The 25,642-nt window shown below is 48.2% G+C and overlaps 1 protein-coding gene across 2 annotated transcripts in view; it reads left to right on the top strand.

Annotated features, from left to right (window-relative positions):
* Positions 1-25,642, top strand: part of CDK13 (cyclin dependent kinase 13) — an 841,634-nt gene that overhangs the window by 732,181 nt on the left and 83,811 nt on the right. For both annotated transcript variants that reach the window (XM_086964864.1, XM_086964863.1), the window contains exon 14: positions 4,649-4,854. In XM_086964864.1, coding sequence (XP_086820990.1) covers positions 4,649-4,854 — 206 coding nt within the window. The remainder of the gene's footprint in view (positions 1-4,648; positions 4,855-25,642) is intronic.

Here is a 25,642-nt window from a genome sequence, read left to right on the forward strand (position 1 = left end):
CATTTACAATAAAATTATGGATGAGAAAACAGTGCTTGGCAGGGATGCGAGTTAGTTACTTGTCTAGTTTGCAAGGGTGTGTGAAAGTGCAGAGGGGAAAAAGGAGTATGTGTGCGTGTTAAAACGATCTATAAGGGTGGAATGTATACAATTTATTGAATCCCCTAGTGGCAGGATGAAAGAAACTTGGGGGGAAAAATCTACAAACTGAGGTCTACATTTGTCTGACCATTCAATCCTCCAAGGAAGTGTCAGTGGCATTCCTCAGGAATGTCACCCTCCCTGCTAGCACGGTATAATCAAGGCACTCGTTTTATACACTACCCGGAGCTGCAGTGTATGTATGATGTCAGGTATCCACTCCAGTAACTGAACTATAGGTTTGTAACGAGAAACGAGAAACTTACAACATCAATACAAGTTTCAAATAAGGAATACAAGACGGCTGAACCCTGATGGACTCCTTATGTTGAAAATGTAGCAGTGGTGGCCGTTTTTGCCCACAGTGAGTAGCGTCTGTGTCCCAGCAAGGATGCCAAACTATCTTCATGCTGCCTATATGGATGTCGTTCTTCCCGATAGCGTCCAAAAGAATGAAGAAAATGCACTTAGTGAGGTTTTTGCAAAGGTAGTAAAATGCATGCTGCCTACTCCCAAGATGATTTACGGAGTGCCAAAGACTTGCACGACCTTTGACCTTTTGAAGCCAGATCCTATTCTGGTAAGCGGCCACGTTACGCAACGATCGTAATAGATACGTATGCCTGGGCTGAGGCGCGAGATAATAGGAACACAAACTGCAGGGGCGTCTGCGCATGCGCGGTCCATCCGCCAGCGTCCTTTCGAGTCTCACTAATGTAATATTTCGAGTGTGAAACAAACCAGGCCAGAACCGCACTCAAGCGACCTAATGTCCAATTCCTGCAGACTCTTTCCCCTCCACTGATCGAGCCCCAGGCATATAAGTAATAATCCTATAACTTCTGATGCCAGCCCGTAATTAAAGTAACGGCTATCCCGCAGCCCCCTTGGTCAAACCATTACAGGTTTATAGCCTGCTTGTCACTATCACCGAAAGGGATACGCAGCTCAAGGCAAACCAAAGCTGGTTGCTGCATTAAAATGGCTTCCGCATCCAGGCAGCTGGTTGCTGACGTCAGCCTTCAGACAGAGGAGCAACGTTTGTGAAAACATTTCAGACTGCTATCGTGTTTTAAAGTAAGATTTTCATCCCAGCAAGGCTGGTAAAGTAGACGTTTTCTCATACATGACGACTAGAAAATACCAAGGGCGCGGGCCCCACTCTAGCCCTCTGAAAGACATCCAGCAACGCTCAGCAAAGCTGAGCAAAGCCGTATGCCCTGTAGACACGTTGTGCAATCCCCAGTGTTATTCGAAATTCATTTTTTATTAAAAGCACATTCCTAGAATTCTAAAAATACTCGAACTTGATAATTCTGATTAAAAGGGCGGCACTCCTCAGTGCCTGTCGGGGACCAGCGCTTGCTTCAGCAGGATTTGGCGTGTCGGTTACAGGAGCAGAATACCATTCCTGCGAATCCTTTAAGGCAATCCTAATCAGGTGCCTGAGGAAGGGAAATCAAGGGACCACCGTGTTCAATTTCCTCACACTACAAGTGTAGATGAACGAAGAATAGTGCATATGTTGACTACATGCTGTGCTCCAGCTCGCAGAATAATTATGCAGACAAAAAACTAGCTTTGTGCTTCAAAGCACTATTTCTGTCTCACATCTACGCAGTCTCACACAGACGCCCTTGGGCAGCAACCGCGCTATATAAATGACAATACATACACATACATACAAACGGGTCAAAGCAATCTCACACAAATGGGACAAAGCCCTGTCAGCTGCATTATGCAAAATTAACAGAAATGGATCAGGCGGTATTATCAAATAGGAAAGGTTTTGAATCCTGGTTATGGTGCAATAGGGTGCTCGGAAGAGGAGCTAAAATATGGGGCTCAGAAATACAAAGCAACACAGAAAATAATAGTTATTCTGTCAAGGGTTCAAACAGGAGAGAGCATCACCCTGTCCCAGGAAGATTTAATAAATCAGTGCCCATCAGGAAATTCCCAGAGATGAATACATGCAATTTCAACACTGTGGCTCTGCAACAGAGCACATGAGCAAAACCTCGGTTTGGGATCGCTCACCATGGTGTCCGCCCATCCCTGTACGTAAAATGGAATAATGGCGACATTAAGCAAAATCGTAAGCCGTATTACTCCAGCAACACTTATGCTTTGTAGAGAGTCAGGCGGCACAGCAGAGCTGTCGGCAGAGAGGGTTCAGTTCACACCAATGCCTCACACTCCATTTTCCACAAAATAATTATTCTCACCAAGCGGAGAGCAGGGGATCAAGAGATTAAAGCCTGCTGCAGCATTCTTTCAGCACCTCGATTAAAACTGCCTAGATGTTCAGGAAGCTTATGGTTATTCTGATGAAATCTAGCAGGCTGTCAAGGATGTGGTATGAGGGGCGAGCGACTCGCACCTTAAGAAGATTCTTTTAAATGATGACGCACCTAAGGTCCTTTGGCAGCCACAACCTCAGACAGAGAAGGGACAGGCATAATGAAATCATCTCCTACGCAGAAATAAAGTACGAGGTTTGAATTACAGCGGTGAGATTTGGTATGCAATGATTGTGGATTCTGCCTTTGAATATATATATAACAAGCAGATCAGAGAAGCAAACTGGCCCGTAATTCTATTTTGACGCAACGCTCAGCAAAGGCCTAACTAAGAGAGAGAGAGAAACAAGACGGAGGGCATTGCTGTGGGGAGGGGGGAGGAGAAATGCGACACGGCCGCACTTCACACGGCCGGCCAGCCGTGAAACTGAAAGCACGGTGGGCCGGCTGTGAAAGCCTTTGATGCTGCAGGGGGTGGAGCGGCACCAAGCTGGGCAACAGATGGCTGACAATTTGATGCTGTGCACGCGCATTTTAGGTCAATGCGCTTGCGCATTGACCTAAAAGCGCACAGGCACAGCACCAAATCGCCAGTTAGTTAAAGTCTTTTTAAAGCCCTATAGTCTCGCTTCTCCCAATGCGCATTGATAGGTCACGAGACCTAAAAAGGTAACTAACTCTAAAATGTGTGATGGATATATCCTGATTATTACACGCTATAGGTGAGTATAGGTACCATACTAATAACTTTACTAAGGCAGAAAGATTTGATGTTATAAACTTTATTACTTTGTTCATTCACAAGGCTCCTTATACCTTAAATTCTAGCACAGCAGTAATAAATCGGGTCCTTCTTGATCAGCATTTCTTAAACTTTTGAATTCTGTGGATCCCCTCTGAAACACTACTGGAATCCAGAAACCCCAGCCTAAGCTACTATGATTTGAACCTCAAAACAATACACTAAAATACAGAAACAAGCATATGTTAGTCAAATATGCAAAATATAAAATACTTTAATTCACAAACAAATAGTAATTATCATTTTAAGAGGAAAGTTTGAGCTTTCAAAATCTGGGTTCATTTCTAAAATGAAGAACGTGGTGCTAGACTAGCATATTGTCTTTTTTTTCTCTTAAATGCTTGGTCTTTGTCATGTATCTTTACCACCAATGATGCCACTACTTTCTCAAACTAGATTTTGCTGTACTTTTGCTGCTGTCTCAAGTCAACCTAAAGGTGCCAACCTAATTTTTACCATTGAATTTCAAATCACTTCATGTTCATAGGGCGATTCTAAAATTAAAAATGTTCTTTTTATGTATATGCACTTTAATCTGATAATATTAGTCTAAGGCAGCAATTCTTATCCCGTGGTCCGCTTACTCAGAGGATCCATGACTTTGTGGAATGATAAATAATATAAGTAGATTAATAAAGTATATACACATCAAAATAAAATGTAAAATCAAAAATAGTAACAGATGCAGCAAATGTGAAGGTAGTGTGAAGCACTAGTATACCCCAGCACAAAGAAAAGCTGTGTGTCTTAGGAACGTAAAAGATAAAGCAATGTATGAGAACCTGGTATATCACTAAGTCTTTTAAAAATAGAAGCACACTTTTAAAGGCTCCAATTTTCCCATTGAAATTAAACTTTCCATTGTGTGTGGATCATCAAAAAATTGTATAAATTGTTTATTTGTTTGATGTAGATTTGTGAGATTTGTGTTTCTATAGTTTGAGGTGCTTTTGGGAGTTTCACGTCATAGAAATTGTTTGGGTGGGATCAGCAACTTCCAGCAGTGGTTCAGGGGGGGTCCACGAAAGTCAAAAGTTAAGAACCACTAGTCTGAAGAGTTGAAGACCTCTTAGGTTGTGCCCTTGAACTTCAGGTTAAGGACTGCTTTCTAGCCTATTGAGTGCTGCCTCTTCCAATTTGTATTGATGTTGAACAGTAAGTCCAGTTCGCTGTTTAAAAAAAATAAAAATCTTTCATACTTGCCATCACCAGACCATAGAGGTTACGTTTCATTGTTTTTTGTTAAAACTCTAGGATTTTTTATTGAGACCAGTGAGGCCAATATTTTCTTCACAATTGGATGCGCTGGTTTGGTGGTATTTCAACTTTGAGTAGAAATGACATAATCGCATATGCAGTGTCCTGACATCTGTTACACATTGCTATTTTTTCCATCTTTCAGCCTCCCGCTGTGGCAAGATTGCCACGAATTATGGAGTAAGAAGCGTCGAAGACAGAAGCAAATGGGATTGTGTGATGATGCAGTAGCAGCAAAAGTTCCCAGAAAAGATTTCTCTCTAGGTACGGATGACAGCAGAAACAACACACCTCAAGGGGTACAAACCTCTTCGCAACTCAAAACTCAGGGAAATTCTAGTGCAGGACTAGGTGAGTATGTATTTTACCTTTGAAGTAAAGGTTTTTCTCTTGATGGAATATTTACAGTATGCACATTTATCATACATTAAATGTACAATAAACATTTTAGGTGCAGTTCCCTAGTATCATCATTCATTTTAATTCGCTTTTAAAAACCGCCGAGAGTGGAGACTGGGCATCACTAAAATACAGTTTTAAGCCTTACTTTGACAGTGCATGCACTCTCCAACTTTGGCATTCAATCAGTGGGCTTGTAGCCCGCCCTTTGCTTACCAGTGGTTGGGTTTAATGTCACTCTAGTATGCTTACTACTCATTAGACAGCTGCCATAGGCTTCCTTCCTATTAGTGTGTCGTAGCTTGCACTCCCAACCCTCCCCCGCCTTGTAGCTTCCCCCGCCTTGTAGCTTCCCCCGCCTTGTAGCTTCCTCTGCCTTGTAGCTTCCCCCGCCTCGTAGCTTGCCCCCCACCCTCCCCCGCCTCGTAGCTTGCCCCCCCACCCTCTCCCGCCTCGTAGCTTGCCCCCCCACCCTCCCCCGCCTCGTAGCTTGCCCCCCACCCTCCCCGCCTCGTAGCTTGCCCCCCCACCCTCCCCTGCCTCGTAGCTTGCCCCCCCACACTCCCCCGCCTCGTAGCTTGCCTCCCCCACCCTCCCCCCACCTCGTAGCTTGCCCCTCCCCCACCTCGTAGCTTGCCCCCCCCAACCTCCCCGTCTCGTAGCTTGCCCCCGCCCTCCACCGCCTTGTAGCTTGCCCTCCCCGCCTTGTAGCTTGCCCCCACCCTCCCCCGCCTTGTAGCCCTCCCCCGCCTTGAAGCTTGCCTCCGCCGCCTTGTAGCTTGCCCTCCCCCGACTTGTAGCTTGCCCCCACCCTCCCCCGCCTTGTAGCCCTCCCCGGCCTTGAAGCTTGCCCCCCCTCCCCGCCTCGTAGCTTGCCCACCCCGCCCTCCTCTGCCTCGTAGCTTGCCCACCCCACCCTCCCCTGCCTCGTAGCTTGCCCACCCCACCCCACCCTCCCCCGCCTCGTAGCTTGCCCCCACTCTCTCCGCCTTGTAGCTTGCCCCCATCCTCCCCGCCTTGTAGCTTGCCCCCCCCACCCTCCCCTGCCTTGTAGCCCTCCCCCGCCTTGTAGCCCTCCGTCGCCTTGTACCCTCCCCCGCCTTGTAGCCCTCCCCCGCCTTGTAGCCCTCCCCCGCCTTGTAGCCCTCCCCCGCCTTGTAGCTTGCCCCCGCCCTCCCCTGCCTTGTAGCTTGCCCTCCCCCGCCTTGTAGCTTGCCCCACCCTCCCCCGCCTTGTAGCCCTCCCATGCCTTGTAGCTTGCCCTCCGCCCTCCCCCGCCTTGTAGCTTGCCCTCCGCCCTCCCCCGCCTTATAGCTTGCCCCCCACCCTCTCCCGCCTCGTAGCTTGCCCCCCCACCCTCCCCCGCCTCATAGCTTGCCCCCCACCCTCCCCGCCTCGTAGCTTGCCCCCCCACCCTCCCCCGCCTCGTAGCTTGCCCCCCCACCCTCCCCCGCCTCGTAGCTTGCCCCCACCCTCCCCCGCCTCGTAGCTTGCCCCCCACCCTCCCCCGCCTCGTAGCTTGCCCCCCCACCCTCCCCCGCCTCGTAGCTTGCCCCCCCACCCTCCCCGCCTCGTAGCTTACCTCCCCCACACTCCCCGCCTCGTAGCTTGCCTCCCCCACCCTCCCCACCTCGTAGCTTGCCCCTCCCCATCCTCGTAGCTTGCCCCCCCAACCTCCCCGTCTCGTAGCTTGCCCCCGCCCTCCACCGCCTTGTAGCTTGCCCTCCCCGCCTTGTAGCTTGCCCCCCACCCTCCCCCGCCTTGTAGCCCTCCCCCGCCTTGAAGCTTGCCTCCGCCGCCTTGTAGCTTGCCCTCCCCCGACTTGTAGCTTGCCCCCACCCTCCCCCGCCTTGTAGCCCTCCCCGGCCTTGTAGCTTGCCCCCCCTCCCCGCCTCGTAGCTTGCCCACCCCGCCCTCCTCTGCCTCGTAGCTTGCCCACCCCGCCCTCCTCTGCCTCGTAGCTTGCCCACCCCACCCTCCCCTGCCTCGTAGCTTGCCCACCCCACCCCACCCTCCCCGCCTCGTAGCTTGCCCCCACTCTCTCCGCCTTGTAGCTTGCCCCCATCCTCCCCGCCTTGTAGCTTGCCCCCCCACCCTCCCCTGCCTTGTAGCCCTCCCCTGCCTTGTAGCCCTCCCCTGCCTTGTAGCCCTCCCCCGCCTTGTAGCCCTCCCCCGCCTTGTAGCCCTCCCCCGCCTTGTAGCCCTCCCCCGCCTTGTAGCCCTCCCCCGCCTTGTAGCTTGCCCCCGCCCTCCCCTGCCTTCTAGCTTGCCCTCCCCCGCCTTGTAGCTTGCCCCACCCTCCCCCGCCTTGTAGCCCTCCCATGCCTTGTAGCTTGCCCTCCGCCGCCTTGTAGCTTGCCCTCCGCCCTCCCCCGCCTTATAGCTTGCCCCCCACCCTCCCCGCCTTGTAGCTTGCCCCCCACCCTCCCCCGCCTTGTAGCTTGCCCCCCACCCTCTCCGCCTTGTAGCTTGCCTCCCACCCTACCCCGCCTAGTAACTTTCCCCCACCCTCCCTGTCTTGTAGCTTGCCCCCTCCCCCGCCTTGTTGCTTGCCCCCCACCTTCCCCCGCCTTGTACCTTGCCCCACCCCTCCCCAACCTTGTAGCCTGCCCCCCACCTTCCCCCGCCTTGTAGCTTGTCCCCTACTCTCCCCGCCTTGTAGCTTACCCCCCCACCCTCCCGCCTTGCAGTTTGCCTCCCCCGCCTTGTAGTTGGCCTTCCCCGCCTTGTGACTTGCCTCTCCCGCCTTGTAGCTTTTCTCCCCCGCCTTGTAGCTTGCCCCCGCCTTGTAGCTTGCCCCCTAACCCTCCCTGCCATGTAGCTTGCTCCCCCACCCTCCCCCGCCTTGTTGCTTGCCCTCCCCGCCTTGTAGTACATAGAATACCTAGGGTAATTTCTCCTGCCGCTTGCCATTGGTTAACTCTGGCATTGCTTTTCTTATTGTGCTTATTGTTAGCTGGCGATCCGATTTTGTAGGAAGTAGCACCGACCAACTACAGTTTAGTTGCGTTGCTGGGCTGTTATCTTTTCATTTAGGGACTGCTTCCTTGTTTCCATGTTTAACACTGTGACGACTGAACATTTGGAGTATGAAGTCGCTGCGTTGTGTGCTTTTCTGTAATGGTGGTGCAATTTTACTTTTTTAACAAGCTTCCAGTTGTGCGCTTTCGTGTGATGGCAGACGTGCCACTTTGGGTTTTTTACCGAGTGCCCTGTTGTGCAGTTTCATGTAATGGTGGCCGCGCCACTTTGTTTGCACGCGGGTCCTTTAACTTACTTTGTTTTTTAGGTCTCGCCTAGGCAGCGCTCATACGCTACTCTAGGAGATGACCTTTAGAAATTGGTCATCTCCTTTTCACGCACATTCGTTCTTGTGGTGACATCCACCTTGCGGTTACGAGCAGTGGCTAATGCGCACACACCACTCGCGGGACGCTGCAGCTGCTTCTGGGGCCATGCTTGTTTTGAGTGTCTCGCACTGGACTTCAATACGCATGACAACTAATTGCTCAAGGCCCACAACCACGATACCAGTAGAAGTCCAAAAGGTATGTCCATCCAACGTCTTCGAAGCAGTCAAAGAGCACCATTTGCTGCAATATTGTGAAATAAACAAAACACCACCCTCCACACCAACAAGGATACTCGCCTGGTCCTTCATTGCAAACTAGGAAGTATGCACCTTCCTCCTTTAAGAACAACAGTCAGGCACTTAACCTCTTTCACATAAAACCCTCTTCCTTCCTCCTTCGAACAAGCGAGCAATAATCCTCATTTCCCTTCAAGACTACAACTGTGCTGACAACTATTCACTCTCACCGAAGAATAGAAGCATTGAACATTCGTCTACAAATGTGGACTGCTGCTCAACAGCTAAGTGCGTACTCTCCTTCACAACATACATAGCTGAACTACTCTGTCACACGCAAGCATGCAGTCTGCTTCTTATCATGCAATATGTACCCTACTTGGAATCACAATATGCGCTCTCCTTCCCCCCACACACAAAACGTAATTCTCCCTTCACACACACAAGCAAGCACTCTGCTTCCCCACACAAGATTATATTCTCATGTTACACACCTAAGTGTGCTCTCTACTTCTGATCACACAATATGTACCAACTTTCATCACACAAATTGCGCACTCATTGCCCACACACATGATTGTATTCTCATGTTAGAAACATTACATAAGCATAAACTCTACTTCTGATCACACATTATGTACCCTACTTTCATCACACAATATGCACTCTCCTTCCCAACACATAAAATTGCATTCTTCTTTCACATACAAAGGCATGCCCGTTCAGTCCATGAACACAGTATGAAGTCTCCTTTCAAACACACACTACAACACTTTCCAACACATAGATATGCACTTTTCTTTTCCCCACAAGCACATCCCCTACAATTACAAAGCATACACTCTCCTTCCATGCACAGAAGCATGCACTTCTTGTACACAAGTGCATATACACACACACATATGTTGCCTTAAAACGCAGCACATATATAAGACCAGGGCCACTGCAATTATGCGACAGGGGAGAACCAAATTATGTGGCTGACTAAATTATGCAGCAAGTAAATTATGCGTTGTAATTCAGCACATTTTTCTGGACAAGTATTTCACCTTAGTACCAGTTTAAGACCCAAATAAAAAAAGCAGTTGAAATATGACTCTACGCAGAGATGTGGAGCCACGCTTTTTATAACTTTTGACCCCTTTGAGCTGGAACATTTTTGCTGACATTTGCTGATTATGCAGCCGATGGATTAGGTGGCAAATACAACAAATCCATAATTATGCGAAAAACGCTGCATCTGCATAATTCAAGTAGCCCTATATAAGACTACCACCACCTATGCATACTTCAGATCGTAATCCAGCAGCACTGCAATAGCACCACTATACACTATAAAAATGACACAATTATGCTCTCTTGTTTCAAACACACAGCATCGTTCCCAATATAAAGCATGCACTGTCCTCCTAAGCACAGTCATAAAGCCTCTCACCACATGCGCGCGCCCGCACTCTCCTTCGAGATGCACAAGTGTGTACTCTTCAACTATGCATGCCTTCTTTCATAGGTCAGAATATTTCCATATGGTCAAGCTTCAACTAGAGCTTCCAGTTCTATAACAAGGCGATTTTATGTCCACACTACATTTAAAAGACCCATACTTTCACATTCCCACTACCAGTACTCCCATTAGGAGTAACTACTGCTCCCAGACTGTTCACAAAATGTCTAGCAGTAGTGGCAGCTCATCTCAAAAGACAACAGATTCATGTCTTCCCATACTCGGACAATAGGCTTTTCAAAACCAGTACACACCAAAAGTGTTTGCAATACACTCAGACTACATTAGACCTACTCCACCAATTAGGTTTTAAGGTCAATATGCAAAAGTCTTATCTTCAGCCTTCACAAATGGAGTCCAATCTGGGATCGACTCTAAACACTCGGAGCTCTAGCCTCGCCCAATGCAGGCCGAATGCGAAATATTCAAACTGTTACTAGTTTCAGACCATCCAATACTTAGCTTTCAGGAATTTCAGGCAACTGCTAGGTATGATTGCATCATGCGTTGCAATAGTGCCTCACGCAAGATTACACATGCGCCTTAACAAGAATGCTTAGCATGTCAGTCAAATCAGTGACAGGGTCAGTTAACAGACCTAGTGTTGGTAGACAGCTGCACCCATCACTCTCTACAGTGGTGGAATACACAAATTTACACACAAACTTATGAAAATGTAGGCCCTTCATTGACCCTCTTCCACAGATCATGCTAACAGCTGACTCCTCTCTTACAGGTTAGGGTGCCTATCGACAGAACTTGACAATTCAGGGTCTATGGGACAACATGTGCAAAAGTCTCCACATCAACTATCTAGAGCTTCCAGCGATGTATCTAGCACAGAAGGCTCTTCAGTCTCACCTATAGGGAAAGTTCTCTTAGTCTGCATTGACAATATGACTGGTATGTACAAAAACAGGGGGGAGACACACTCAGCAATTATCACGCCTCTCTCAGACCATTTGGCTTTGGGCAAACCATCACAGAATTCATCTTCTGGCACACCACCTCCCAGGAGTGAACAATCAAATTGCCAACTTCCTCAGAAGGTTGCAACAACAAATAGACAAGTGGGAAATTCATCCCCAGGTTCTCCTTCCATACTTTCAAGAATGCGCATTCCCACAAATAGATCTGTTCACCACAATGGACCACTCGTAATGCTTAAACTTCGGCACCTCTATTCAAAGGCAATGCCCTATGGATGAATTTGTGAGGGATATTTGCCTACGCTTTCCATCTCTCCCTCCTTCCGCTTTTGGTTCGGAAGCTCAGGCAAACATCGTTCAGACTGATGTTGGTGGCTCCCACATGGGCTTGTCAACCATGGTTCACCATACTCTGGGAACTATCAGTAGTTCCAGATCAAAAGCTGCATCTCAATTCCAACCTTCCTACTCAGAACCATGGAGAAATCCGACACCCAAACCTCAAGGAGCTCAAGTTAGCGATTTGGCTCCTTAATTCGTTAGGGTTTGGATACTTAAATTTGCTGCCAGATTGTGTGACTATTCTTAAAAATGCAAGAAAACCTACCACCAGAGCATGTTATGCTGCAAAATGGACAAGATTTGTTGTTTATTGTAACAACAACAATATTGATCCACTAGATGCCTCTATTCAAAATATTATTTGTTACCTTTTGTATCTACAGCGAGCTGGTCTAGTCTACACATCCATTTGATTGCACCTTGCAGCAGTAGCCGCATATGCACAAAACAAACCAGATTTATCTTTGTTCAAGGTTCCAGTAATTAAAGCCTTTATGGAGGGTCTGACATTGTTCAAGTTGTAAATGCGAGATGACAACGTATTAATACAATGAGCACTTTATCTAAATTATCTTGGTCCATTTGTCTTAAGCGTGCAGCAGCTTTTATTTGGGAAAATTTCATTATAAGTAGCATATAGAAAACTTTTAGAACATGGGGATTCATGTCTTTGGACAGTAGAGGAAGATCTTGTTTAAATGCATACATTGTGGAATCTTCCAATCATTGTTGACATAACTTTCCCACAGAATAGTTGGTAACCATGCCAAAGTGTGTAGACTGTGAGTATCGGGGATCAGGTCTTCTGGATGTGAACTCTGGCACGGTTTTGAGAAAATAAGCATTACAACCATTCGTGTCCATCGGCCACAACAACCATCTGCCAGGACTCGCAAGTGATGAATTAAATGTACCATTTGGACCCATGCTTTTTAATTGGTCTTCACTGTAGTTTGTCAAATTCTGCCAGTTATAAAAGCGGGCAACAGAATGAATGGTTGGGGCTTTTATTTCTTTATTTTTTGTCAATCCCAGACAGGTAGTCTGTTGGATTGTTTCATTCAAGAAAGTCATTTGGGTGGGAATTAAACAGGCTCAAAAATGAGGTTTCTGTGCCATGAACCTGCCAGGACTTCGTCCCCCAAATCGATGTCAAATTCGTTGTCTTTTCGGTAATCATAACCTTTGAGGGCTAATTGGGTGACAAAGCTGCATATATGAGCATAGTCTGGGTAAGCATTTATTTCTTTGGTGAGTTTGGAATTTAAGATATTTGAACAATGTTCCCACTGTGTATAATTAAAATAGGGACACTGGCCAGTAGCCCTATCCAGGAAATTATGTCCATAATGATGATAGCAAAACATATCGGCAGAATTAAGATAATTCAACTTGGGCACCGATAAGGAGGAACAGAGATATAACAGTTTGAGGGAGGAGGTCGATTGGTCTCAGTGGAGGGACAGAGGGATACACTTTGTGGATGATTTAACACAGGGCGGCATGGTGATCTCATTTGATACTCATGTGAGTCTATAGGTTGCTACATTCGTAACGCTGGAAATACCTGCAACTTACACATAGCCTGTGATGCATTTTGAATGGGGAATTCTCCCCATTATGATCTCAAGACCAACCCGCTGTTGAACTATATCCTGACGTGGAAGTGTTACAGGGGCACCATGGCTTGACTATATGTTACTCTGATGGACTGTCTTTCATGCCCCACTGCCCACAATTTAGGCTGGTGGTTGGAGCTGAGGCTAGGCCTCTCACTCTCTGAACAAGACTGTCACGAACCTTTGGAGGACCATGACGGTTTACTTTCGGAGGTCTGGTTGAAATTGTTATGTTCGAGGCATATGGGCTGCAGACCACACAGTATTGCATTAGATCACCATCTGGTGGTGGGTCCGAATGATTACACTTTGTTGTTTTCTTGGAAGAGTCTTTATCTGTTGGATGACTCCTCCCTTAGATCGTAGTGTGCATGGGCATCGACTCCATCTTCAGATTGTTTTTTTCCGCCATCGGGCTCGGATATATTCATCGTTCGGTCCAGTTACCGATCTCTTTTCGAATCCATAAATCAATCATAATACCATTGGCATCGTCGTCAACAGTGTTTCCGGTTACCAGCGTCAGAGAGGCTTCACTTCTCGATTCTAGCGTTCGGCGGGGCCGTCGGGCCCAACTGTGCCATTGGGCCTTTGGCTCATGGAAAGAACACCCTTCAAGAATTCCCCTCGGTGTGGACACAAATTCCCTCACTCAGATCTTCATGAGTTTTGCAATCTGTGCTTATCTCCAGAGCACGAGAGTCGAGACTGAGATGCCTGCGCTTCCTTCCGGTCCAAGAAAACCATCAGGGACCACCGAGCTCGAAGAGTAATGGCGCAGTCATCTTCATCGACACCAGACCTCATCATAGACGAGGCTCCGATTGAAGTAGACGCAGAAGAACAGCAGCACGAAGACATCGCTTCCGAAACAGAGGATTCAGCTTCTGGAGCCGAGGATCAATCCGAAGATGACTTATCTTCCAGCTGGTCAACAGGTCGTGAGTACAGAAGTCGACCCTATTCACACCACCATACCGGGACAGGCTTGCACACCGAACAAAACCTTCCGAGGCCCAGCCTACTGGCTCAGCAGCGAAGAATATAAAAAAGCCTCCAGTCGACTCGGGCTCTAGTCAGTCTGTTCGTCCCGAAAAGCTGAAGGTCCTTAAGCCAAAATTAACACCAACACCAAAGCATCCTTCGGTACCCAAAAGTGATCAAATCGAAAGAAAGTTCAGCACCGAAAGAGGTTCCCAAAGCTACCGAACCAAAAAAAACCCTGGTTCCGAAAAAAGTGGACCCGAAGACTGTTCCGGTACCGAAACATACTTCGACTCCGAAGGTAGATGAGTCTAAATGTACTCCAGGAACAAAAACTCTGAATCCAAAGAGCACACATCCTAAGAAAAAGTCTTCGGAACTGAAACAAAAACCTGCTCCAAAGGCAATAGACACTGGTAAAGATGAGCATTCCGGCCCCAAACCACATAAATCAGTGCCGAAAAAGGATTTCCCAGTAGAAGAGCTTTTTAAACCTGATCCAAAGCAAAAGACTCTTCATATTGATCCAAAGACTGGACATATTACTTCAGTGCCTGAAAAGAGGAAAATGGACTATCCTAAACTACTGCCAGTTCCTCTAAAAAAGCATGCTCAAACTTCACCCATAAGGATTCCTTCACCAGAAGTAGAAATACCAGTAGATATTTCTCCTGTACATTCACCATCTAGTACACATAGTCTCATACCACAAGATGAGGATGATGGGGATAGCTACTCACAAGTGTTAGAGAGTGAACATCACATAGACAACATTAACGACCCAGATGATATTCCTGGGCCATCAGGTGACCCATGGGAAGATTGTAATGCACCAGATCTGCCACAAGATGATGTATACCCGTCTAGACCATCTCCCCCAGATGACACTAGTGGGTTTACACAGCTCATTCATAGAGCAGACACTTTCCATGGAGTAGACTTACACACAGATACAATGGAAGAAGACTTCCTAATGGAAACACTAATGTTGTCACATAAGACCACAACCACACTTCTAATACTTAGTGGAGTGGTAAGACATGCACCTGAAATATTTAAAGACCCAGTTTGAGCAAGGGTAATTAACCCCAGACTAGAAAAAAAGTACAAAGCGGCTCCAACTGATCCAGCATACATTAAAGGACAGTTGCCATTGGACTCACTAGTAGTGTCAAATGCGAGAAAAAGAGCTAACTCGCAGACAACAGCGGTTGCTCCACCCCCTGAAAAAGAGTCTAAGCTTTTAGATGCTTCAGGAAAACGCACCATTTCACAAGCAGCCAATGTCTGGAGGATTGGTAACACTCAAGCTTTGTTAGCTAGATATGATAGAGCTCATTATGATGAGTTAGAGTCAATCATGCAACACTTGCCAGAACAATATAAAACCAGGGCTTCTGATCTAATACAGGAAGGCAAGGTTATTACAAATACCTCCATAAGATGTGCACCAGACACAGCAGACACAGCCTCTAGAGCAATAAATACAGGGGTACTGTTATAGACATGCATGGTTACGCATCTCTGGGTTTAAACCAGAAGTACAACCCAGTATCTTAAACCAGCCATTTGACCAACATCTTTTCGGTCCATCAGTCGTGCACTAGAAAGGATGAAAAAAGATACAGATACGGCAAAATCCATGGGAGCTTTACAAACACAAGCCCATAGGCCTTCCTTTTGTCGCTCCTCATATAGGGGCGCCTCTAAAGGTTTCCAAACCGCCAATACCTCCTCTTCCTACAAAGCGCCCAACCAAACCTCGTCTAGTAAAGGATATTATAGAGGAGGTTATAGAGGAAATAACAATAGGGGCAGAGGTAGAGGAAACAACAACACCTCTACTCCTAAACAGTGACGACTTCCCTTCCACCCCCCCAGACCATTCCACTCCTGTCGGGGGGAGGTTACAACAGTTCCTACCTGTCTGGAACTCCATCACCACAGACAGGTGGGTAAGACAAATCATTCAAAAAGGCTATTGCCTGGAGCTCACTTCCACTCCCCCAACAATACCACCCAGACAGCGTCCAATGTCACAAGAACACCTTATACTGCGAATACAAGAGGTGGAATCTCTACTGCAAAAGAATGCAATAGAACCAGTCTCAAAACAACATCAAAACACAGGAGTTTATTCTCTATACTTTCTCGTACCCAAAAAGGACGGGCCCCTCAGACCTATTTTAGATCTAAGGTCCCTAAACCTGTACATACAATCAGACCACTTTCATATGGTCACACTACAACCGGTTCTACCGTTGCTAAAGAAGGGAGACTTCCTTGCCACACTAGATCTCAAGGACGCCTACTTCCACATTCCCATACATTAATCGCACAGAAAGTACCTGCGGGTCATTCTAGAAGGTCAACACTACCAATTTAAGGTACTCCCTTTCGAAGTAACTACAGCACCTCGAGTGTTCACAAAGTGTCCAGCAGTAGTAGCAGCACACTTAAGAAGGGACAACATTCATGTCTTCCCATATCTGGACGACTGGTTAATAAAATCCAAGTCATACAACCAATGTGTACAGCACACGCATGAAATGATATGCCTGCTACACAAACTGGGATTCACAGTAAATCAAAAGAAGTCACACCTCCAACCGTCCCTGTCTCAGCAGTATCTAGGTACTACAATAGATACCTCCAAGGCAAAAGCGTATCCCAACCCAACAAGGATACAAAGTATGCAAAATCTTAAAAAAAGATTCCAGCCACAACACTCACTACCAGCTCGAGTGTTCATGCAACTAATAGGAATGATGGCATCTTGCATTTTCATAGTACCATACGCAAGACTACAAATGCGCCCCATATAAATGTGCTTGGCAAGTCAATGGAATCAGGCTCAGCAACAAATAACAGATCTGGTGGTGGTAGACGACTGGACATTCGCTCTCTGCAATGGTGGAACACCAAAACCCTTTCCAAGGGCCGGCCGTTTATAGAACCTGTTCCACAAATAATACTAACCACAGACTCATCTCTCACAGGATTGGGAGCGCATTTACAAAGACACACAGTACAAGGTACATGGACAATGCAACAAAAACTACTCCACATAAATCATCTGGAGTTACAAGCGATTTTTCTAGCTCTAAAATCGTTTCAGCATTACCTATCAAACAAAGCTGTACTAGTCCGGACGGAAAATATGACAGGAATGTACTTCATTGAAAAACAAGAAGGAACACACTCCCTACAGCTCTCCCGGCTGGCGCAGAGCATATGGAGGTGGGCCATTCCTCAGAACATTTTTCTGTTAGCAGAACATCTACCAGGAGTTCACAATCAAGTTGCAGATCTGTTAAGTCGTCAGAGACAACAGATACACAAATGGGAACTTAAGCATCAAGTTCTTCAGCCATTTTTTCAAAAGTGGGGTCAACCAGAGATAGATCTGTTTGCTACACACCAACTCCAAATGCCCAAGCTTCGCCGCCAGATACCCAGACCCGTTATCCAAAGGCAATGCGGTATGGATGAAATGGTCAAACAAATTTGCGTACGCTTTTCCACCTCTCCCACTAATTCCATTAGTGGTACGCAAGCTTCAGCAACATTCTCTCACATTGATTCTCATAGCACCAACGTGGGCAAGACACGTGATGACCAACTTAGGGATGGCACCGCAATTGACGGGCCCACCAGGCCTTTGAAGTGGCGAAAGTGTTAATCTTGTGCCACTGAAAATCATCCATGCCGCCGTCTCACAGTACATGGCTCTCAGATATGCATGGCATGGCCTCTTATGAGAAACTCACAAATGACTTACTGCTGAAATGTTCACAAGGTCTTGGGTGTGAGGGGGCTTCCTTCACACGTAGACCCTGCCACCAACCAGTCTGGCCCTTCCCCTGTCCCGGGGGTGTGGTGGGAGTTTGCTTCTTCTGGGGCTGCCGTCACGTATTCAATGCCCCATCCCACTTTCCCTTCCCCACTTGTTGGCCTTCTTACTCCTAACCTGCTCACCTGGGGAATCTCCTTGTCCACATAACCTCTACCTGGAGAAATTGTTCTGGGTCCCTTGTTAACATCGTCTTCTCAGATGTTGTGAAAAACCAACTCAGGGACTTTTAGGATATGATGTTTCAAGATTGTTTCTGGATTCTTGTATGGGCATTTCAGGGCTGTTTTGTCCGGCATCAGTGGCTCCTTGCCATAGACTTCTGTGTAATGGGATATAGGATGCTAAAGTTGCTGTGCAGTTGTGGTGGTGTTGGGATGAGTCGATGGGGACATCCTAGGAATGCTTTGCAGTCCATGGCTCTGGTAAGGTATTCTGGCCACAGGGTTTGACATCCCTTGGGGTCAGCACAATACCAGTCACCACTTGGCTACCGGTCATGTGGCACAGCAGTTTCCTTCTTTGGGCGATAATGCTCCGTCTGGGCGACAAAACTGCACTGAGACGACTCTCCTGGGTCCAGCAAACACAGCGAGACCGTTCTTTGTCTCTCAGGCTACACAGCGGCGGTCCAGTGATCTGGGCTAGTAGCTCAACCTAGGAGGCTTCTTCAGCTTTTGTGGTCCTGTCCTGCAAACAGGAAGTCAGCAAACTGACTTTTGGAGTCTCTGCTTCTGACTGGGCTCGGAGGATGTTTTTTTCATGAGCAGGACACAGCACGCAGAGCCCTTTCTTTCGCTAGCTCAAAGAGCTGCTGGCGCAGTTCAACTTTGGTGCAGGGAAGTCTCGGTTGGAAGGCATGTAAAGTAGTAGTGGTTCATCATTACAGACATCCAGTTAGCGTGGAGTATTCATATTCTTTGGCAGTACATAAACATTATATAAGATTACACCACATACTAATAGATTAAAGGCTCCATTACAGTAATAAGGATGTCAAAGAGGAAGTCTTGAGCCCTTTAAGAATGGTATCCACTCTTCTGCACGTTTGCATGGGATATACCCTCCAACACTGTAATCCTAAGCACTTGAAGTCTGAATGATGCTTTGGTGAAAGACTCCATAGTGTTGATGAGCACTAGGCAACAGGTCAGAGTACATGGACATTAACAATGGAGAGGTGGGAAAAGGAATGTTCTTAAAGGAGGCTTGAGGGGACTCTTGATACCGAAGCGGCTAATCTAAAGAAAAGAAAAAAATGATATATATATATGTGTTGTTGAAGAGGGAGAACGGGGGAATTAGAAAGCAAACACTGAACAACGCAGAAGCAAATAATGGCAGAGCATTATTATACTTAGTGGCTAATCAAAACCTCAGAACGAGATACACTAAAGTATTTGCTTGCTAAATTAATTCGAGTTATTTGAAGTATTATCAGGGGGTGTAAACTCCTTGGGGTTAAAAGATTTTTTTCGGGGGGGGGGGGGGGGGGGTGGTGGTGGTGTTGGTAGGGATATCTAAAAAGGAAGGAAAAGAAATTGAGCAAGTTACATAATTCGAACAAACTGTTCACATGCCCCTCTTACATGTGGAGTGGCTGAAATGCATCCATTCGGCAAAGTTGTCCACAATATGTGCAATGGATAGCTAAAAAATGAGGTCTTAGCAGCCACTAGTAGCTTTAAGAAGACCAAGGCCCCAGGGTCAGATGGCTTTTTGAAGAGCTTTAATGAGTTATTTTCCCCAATTTGATAACCTTTCTAACAAAAGTAATATGCAAACATGTCTAAACACAGATGGTAATTCCCTCCTATGATCTCCCTTAACTCAAACCTGATGAGGATCAACCGTTTGCCTTTCTTCCCCACATGGACATCCCATTCTACGGGACTCCGCTCTCAAGTGGTTCATGGAGAGCAGGGCCATGGCTGTTCCCTGGGCTTATTTACACCACACTTCACCATCCACATCAACCCTACCGCTCCGTTTGCGTCTTCAGCAGAGACTCCCTGTACCACCTGCTAATCCAACTGCCATAAGGGGCCGAGCAGTTTCACAGTCAAGGCCATTGGTGCCCAACACCCCCGCGGCCGAGGTCATTTGGACCCCTTAATCCACCAGCCCCCTGCCCCCTTGCAGTCCCACTTGCTAAACCCCTTTAGCATTCCCTTAGCAGAGAGCAGCCACCCAGAGGGAGGCAGGATGCATTGATTCTGGTCATACTAGCAGTCCTTAACATTGGATGGGTGGGTTGTGAAAACTGTTCGTCAGGGCTATGCCCTACTTTCATTATCTCGCTGCTGCACCTTCCATCATTCCCAAACAACTAACAGCGGACCATCTGTCCATTGATCGGTACGAAGTGCAAGCCGTTTTGACCTAAGGCACATCAACCTTCTGGAGCTGTGGGCGATCCGACTTGCACTGAAGGCATTCCTCCCCTCTGTCCGGGGGAGTGTAGTGCAGGTGTTCACGGACAACACCACCGCCATGTGGTAGTGCAACAAACAGGGCGGGGTGGGGTCGTGGACCCTATGCCAGGAGGCTCTGCGCCTCAGACAATGGCTGGAACATCAGGGCGTGACCCTGGTGGTTCAACACCTGGCAGGTTCCCCGAACGCCGGGGTGGACGAACTCAGCCGTTGGTGCATGATGGATCACGAATGGCGTCTGAACTCTGACGTGGCGCAAGGCCTCTTTCAGCAGTGGGGAGAGCCTTTGTTAGATCTATTCGCCACAGAAGAGAACGTGCAATATCATCAATTCTGCGCGTTGGAGTTTCCAAGGCGGCACTCGCTCGGAGATGCTTTTCGTCGCGAGTGGAGTTGCGGTGTATTGTAAGCCTTTCCGCCTATACCACTTCTGCCCAGAGTGCTGAAGAAGATCAGGCGCAACCGGGCCAAGGTTATCCTTGTGGCTCCGGAGTGGGCACGAAGATACTGGTATCCCGAGCTACTCAGCATGTCAGTCGATCCCCCGATTTGTCTGCCTCTTCGGAAGGACCTTCTGTTGCACTTCTGTTGCAGCAGCAGGGGACGGTCCTCCACCCGAACCTGTCCAGTCTCCACCTACAAGCTTGTAGATTGAGCGGCGACAGTTGAGGCCATTTGACTGGCCTCCCGAAGTCTGTAATGTCATTCTGGCAGCCAGGCGTCCCTCCACAAAGTCGGTATACGCCTGCAGGTGGAACAGATTTGTGGCATGGTGCACAGCAAAGGCTGTGGATCCACTCTCTGCACCCCTTTCTGAGGTTCTCCTCTTCCTTCTTTCTCTCGGCCAGCAGGGCTCTGCTCTGGGCACTATCAAGGGCTACCTTTCTGCCCTTTCCGCCTTCTTACGGCTACCTGATCAGCCGTCCTTGTTAAAGTCCCCGATTGTAAATAGGTTTCTGAAGGGCATTACACACATGTTCTCTCCTGTTCCTTTTGTGATGCCCCAGTGGGACTTGAATCTTTTACTTACCTACCTAATGTGTGCTCCCTTTGAGCTGCTTCATAACAGTCCTCTCCGTCTTCTTACCTTGAAGACTGCTTTCCTGGTTGCCATCACCTCTGCCAGGAGAGTGAGTGAGCTCCAGGCTCTTTCTTCTACACCTCCTTTCCTCTCTGTTCATCCGGACAAGGTTGTGTTGCGGACGTGACCTTCGTTCCTCCCCAAGGTTGTCTCGGCCTTCCACATCGGGCAGTCCATTACCTTGCCCACCTTCTTTCCGCCTCCTTCGAAAGAGGAAGAGAGGCTCCACCGTCTGGACCCAAAACGTGCGCTCTCTTACTATCTGGATCGCACACGCCAGTTCCGGGTGGATGACCAACTCTTTGTTGGTTACGTGGTGCTAAGAAGGGAAAGGCGGTGCACAAGCGGACCATCTCACGTTCGATCATCTTGTGTATCCAGGCGTGTTACTACTTGGCAAAGAAGGAACCCCCTGTGGGACTACGGGCTCATTCTACCCGGGCCATGGCGACTACCACTGCCCTGGGCCGAGGAGTGCCCTTGCAGGATATTTGCCAGGCAGATACGTGGGCCTCGCTGTACACGTTTGCAAGACATTATTGCCTGGACCGCCAAGTCCGGAGGGATGGCTTCTTTGGCCGTTCTGTCCTCCAGGACTTTCTGGTGTGATTATTGGTTCGCAGACCCACCACCGGGGTTGGTATTGCTGGGGTATCTATTCTAAGGTAAGGAATCTATCACTAATGTGTCTCTTTCAGATGCACAAGTTACTACTTGTGTAACGATATATCTGTAAGAGACATTAGTTAGTGATAGATTCCTTACCGACCCACCCATCCTCCCCGTTCTGCGAACCGATATCTAGGGTTACGGTCATCCCCTTTCAGGGCCCTAGTTTCATGGCACCAGTGTTGGTTCCATCATGGCTCTGCGTATCTGGCACGGAAAAGCTGTGTATCAGAACTGACGTCAGCGCGCATGGGCGACGTCTAAGTACTCAGACGACGTCGTTACGGCGCTAACGACGGCCGGCGACTGACTCGGAGCCGCGGACGACGCCTGCCGGCGCGCAGGGTATTGCTACGCAAAATTTTCCGAATCCAGTCTGCCGCCTGGGGATATTCTAAGGTAAGGAATCGATCACTAATGTCTCTTACAGATATATCGTTACACAAGAAGTAAGTTGTGCAACAGGAGCATTTTTTGTTTGAAGTGCTTCCTTTTGGTCTGATCATGGCCCCTCGGTGTTCTCGAAAGTTATGGCGGTGGTGTCAGCACACCTATAGAGGTCAGACGGAGTCATTCTTTTCCTGCCTTTTAAAAAAAATAATCTTTTTATTGAATTTGAACAATAGAAAATCGCATCTATAATCAAAAGATAATTGGCATATTTCATCATAAATAACAGTCCTCTATTTAATACATGCAGCGTGATCAGGGTGTAACTTGCCGCCTTCATTTTGATTCTTTTCCTACCTTGATGACTGGCTCTTAAAGGCGGGCTCATTCCCACTAGCTCCAGACTACTACGAACCTCCTCTCCTCTCTGGGGTTCTCTGTCAATGTGCCGAATTCAAACCTGGCTGCTTCTCATTCGCTCAGAGCCTTTCTGGGCATGGTTCTGTTTCTTGCTTTTTCCCTGGGAAAGATAGTCCAGCGCATTCAGGCTATGATACTGATCTTCTAGTATTAGTCCTGGATTACTTTGAAGTCGACTCTGAGGCTACTGGGATTGATGGGCTCCACCTAGTCAAGTACACCAGGTTGTATATGTGGCCTCTGCAAAGGGATATGAAATCAGTCAGTCAGTCAAATTCACTTTATTCGATTTTTAAAAAAATCATAAAAGGCATAAAACCGTGAGCCTAACTTCAAGGGAATCTCTCCAACCATGTTCAGATTTCGGAGCAAACTGTAGTGGTGCTTACTGAACCATGATTAGGTCAGTGGCAGACCCCTCTCCCTGCTTCATCCAGCTGACTGATGCGTCACTTCTGGGTTTGGGCTGCCACCTGGGAGAGATTGAGATCAAGGACCTCTAGTCTCCGTCAAAATCCAGACTAGACTCCATTTCAAACTTCTGGTGCTGAGGCCCACATGCTTTGCTTTGAAAGTCTTACTTCCATCCCTCATAGGGAGGCTGGTACAGGTGGTTATAGACCGCACCACTGCTATTGCTATTTCAAAAAACATGGCCTTGTAGGGTCGTGGCTGTGTGCGTCTGGAAACGGCTTTCCTATAAAGATATGTTCGAGGCATGAGGGCTGCTGAATTCATATCTGTGCATAAATTGCCACCTAGTGTTGGGTCCGGATGATTGCACATTGTTGTCCTGGAAGAGTCTTCGAAGTATCACGAGATAGGTGGCTCCTCCCCTGGACTACAGTGCGCATGGGCATCCTCTCCATCCCCAGATTGTTTTTTTCCGCCATTGGGTTCGGATGTCTAATCTTAACTCCAGTTAAATAACTTGTAATCTTTCTATTCCTAAGGCCAAAAGGCCTTCTTAGCGTCTGTATTGTATCGTTCAGTGCCTGGCCCTTTCGGTTCTTCGATCGGCGTCGAAAGAAGATTCTCTCGACAACACAGGCCCAGACTACATCGACGATGGAACGGACCCCGTTTAAGCGGTGCCCCGTTTGTCATTCAAAGTATTCGAACTTGGATGTGCACCCAGTGTGCAATACCTGTTTGTCCCCCGACCACGACGAGTCGAAATGTTTCGCCTGCTCAAGGTTCCGCTCAAAAAAGACTATTAAACTTCGACGCTCGGCAAAGCAGTCGGCCCAGCGGTCGGCACCAGCGCCTGCAAACATCTTCGATGCCGGGGAAGAGGAACTCTTCCAGGATGAGGAAGAGGCGGAAGACGACGTTCCCGAAGAAGTGTCGGAACCGGCGTCGGAGCAGGACTCCAATTTCGAGATGGACGAGCCAGATGAGTTCGCCCACGACCAAGACGTCGTCGAGGTAGGGGACGACGATCAGGCCCTTGCGGCCGTTGATGACGACTCCGGTGGAGAACCGAGTCCGCCCGCAGTTCCGGGGCCTATCATTAACATTCAGCCCTCTCCGGCTCCGGTCGAGGCATCGCCGAAAGGCCTTAGCCAAGATCCATCCTCTCGGTCTACAGCCCCGTGACATAGCCAGGCTAAGACCCTTTCGAAGGAGCCATCGGTCGATTCAGCGAAATCGAAACCGAAACTACTCAAAATGGTGGTCGGTTCGACGTCCTCCTCGAAGGCTGTTGACGATCCTTCGGCACCGAAGATACCTGTCGGCGCCAAGACTGGGACTTCAAAGCAGGGCTCAGCCACCAAGAACTTCGCCTCAAAGGCCTCGACGTCGGTGCCCGCGTCAACAACCAAACATGGCGAGAAGGGCAAAGGACTTCCGTTGGGAAAAGATCTGCAGCCACCCCTCTCAGGACTCAAGACTGGGCTGGCGAAAAGGGTCAAAGCCACGGCCAAAGACGCCCCGACTTTGTCGTCGACGCCCAAGGATGGAGGCACACCGCGCCGGGAGCTCGATTCGACGCGGTCGAGCGAGCGGCCTACACAGGCGTCGAAGAAACCCGAAACGAGCGCTTCAGGTTCGAAGCATGCGGACTCGACGCCACTTAAGTTTGGCCTTCCGCCCACGGCCCGTCCATAGCAGCTCGAGGTTTCCAAGATGGCGAAGGTGTCCTCCCATGCACAGGTCGTCTATCATGAGCCTTCTTACGACAACCAGGCAAAACTGTTTATTGACTCGGAGTCGGGCAGGCTTACCGTCCACAAGCGGAAGATCGCGCCTGAACATCCCTTGGAAGGTTACAGGATTCCCCTCAAAAAGAAGATGGTCTCCACCACCTCTCCGGTTCTTGTTGAACCTATTCAGGACTACTCGCACCATACTGTTCAATCTCCAACACAAAGTGAGGAGGACTTGAATGCAGACTATAGCCAAATGGGTTTCTCTTACAATACTGACACTGATCAAGATGTCTCAAATCAATGGTCAGGAGCAGGAGATCAAGGCGATGACCCTGATGACCCCCATACCGCTCCAGTCTCTCAGTCCTACATTGTAAAACCATCACCAACTGAGGACACTACAGCATTCAATGCATTAATAGAGCGGGCAGCCCTCAACCATGACGTCGAGATGCATGCTGAGCCAGTGGATGAGGATTTCTTATTTGATACCTTCTCCACATCTGAACGCACCACCAAGACTCTGCCCATGCTTAAGGGAGTCCTCAAGCATGCCACAGCCATTTTCAAGGAGCCAACCAAAGCCAGGGTTATCAATCCCCGGATCGACAAAAAATATAGGCCTGCCCCAGTGGACCCAACCTATATCAAAAGCCAGCTCCCATTGGACTCCCTCGTGGTGGCTAATGCACGCAAGAGGGCTAATTCTCAATCAACTGGTGACGCTCCCCCTCCGGACAAAGAGTCAAAAATCTTTGAAGCGTCTGGGAAG

The sequence above is a fragment of the Lissotriton vulgaris genome, chromosome 4_1, assembly GCF_964263255.1.
Source record: "Lissotriton vulgaris chromosome 4_1, aLisVul1.2, whole genome shotgun sequence".
Lineage (NCBI taxonomy): Eukaryota > Metazoa > Chordata > Amphibia > Caudata > Salamandridae > Lissotriton > Lissotriton vulgaris.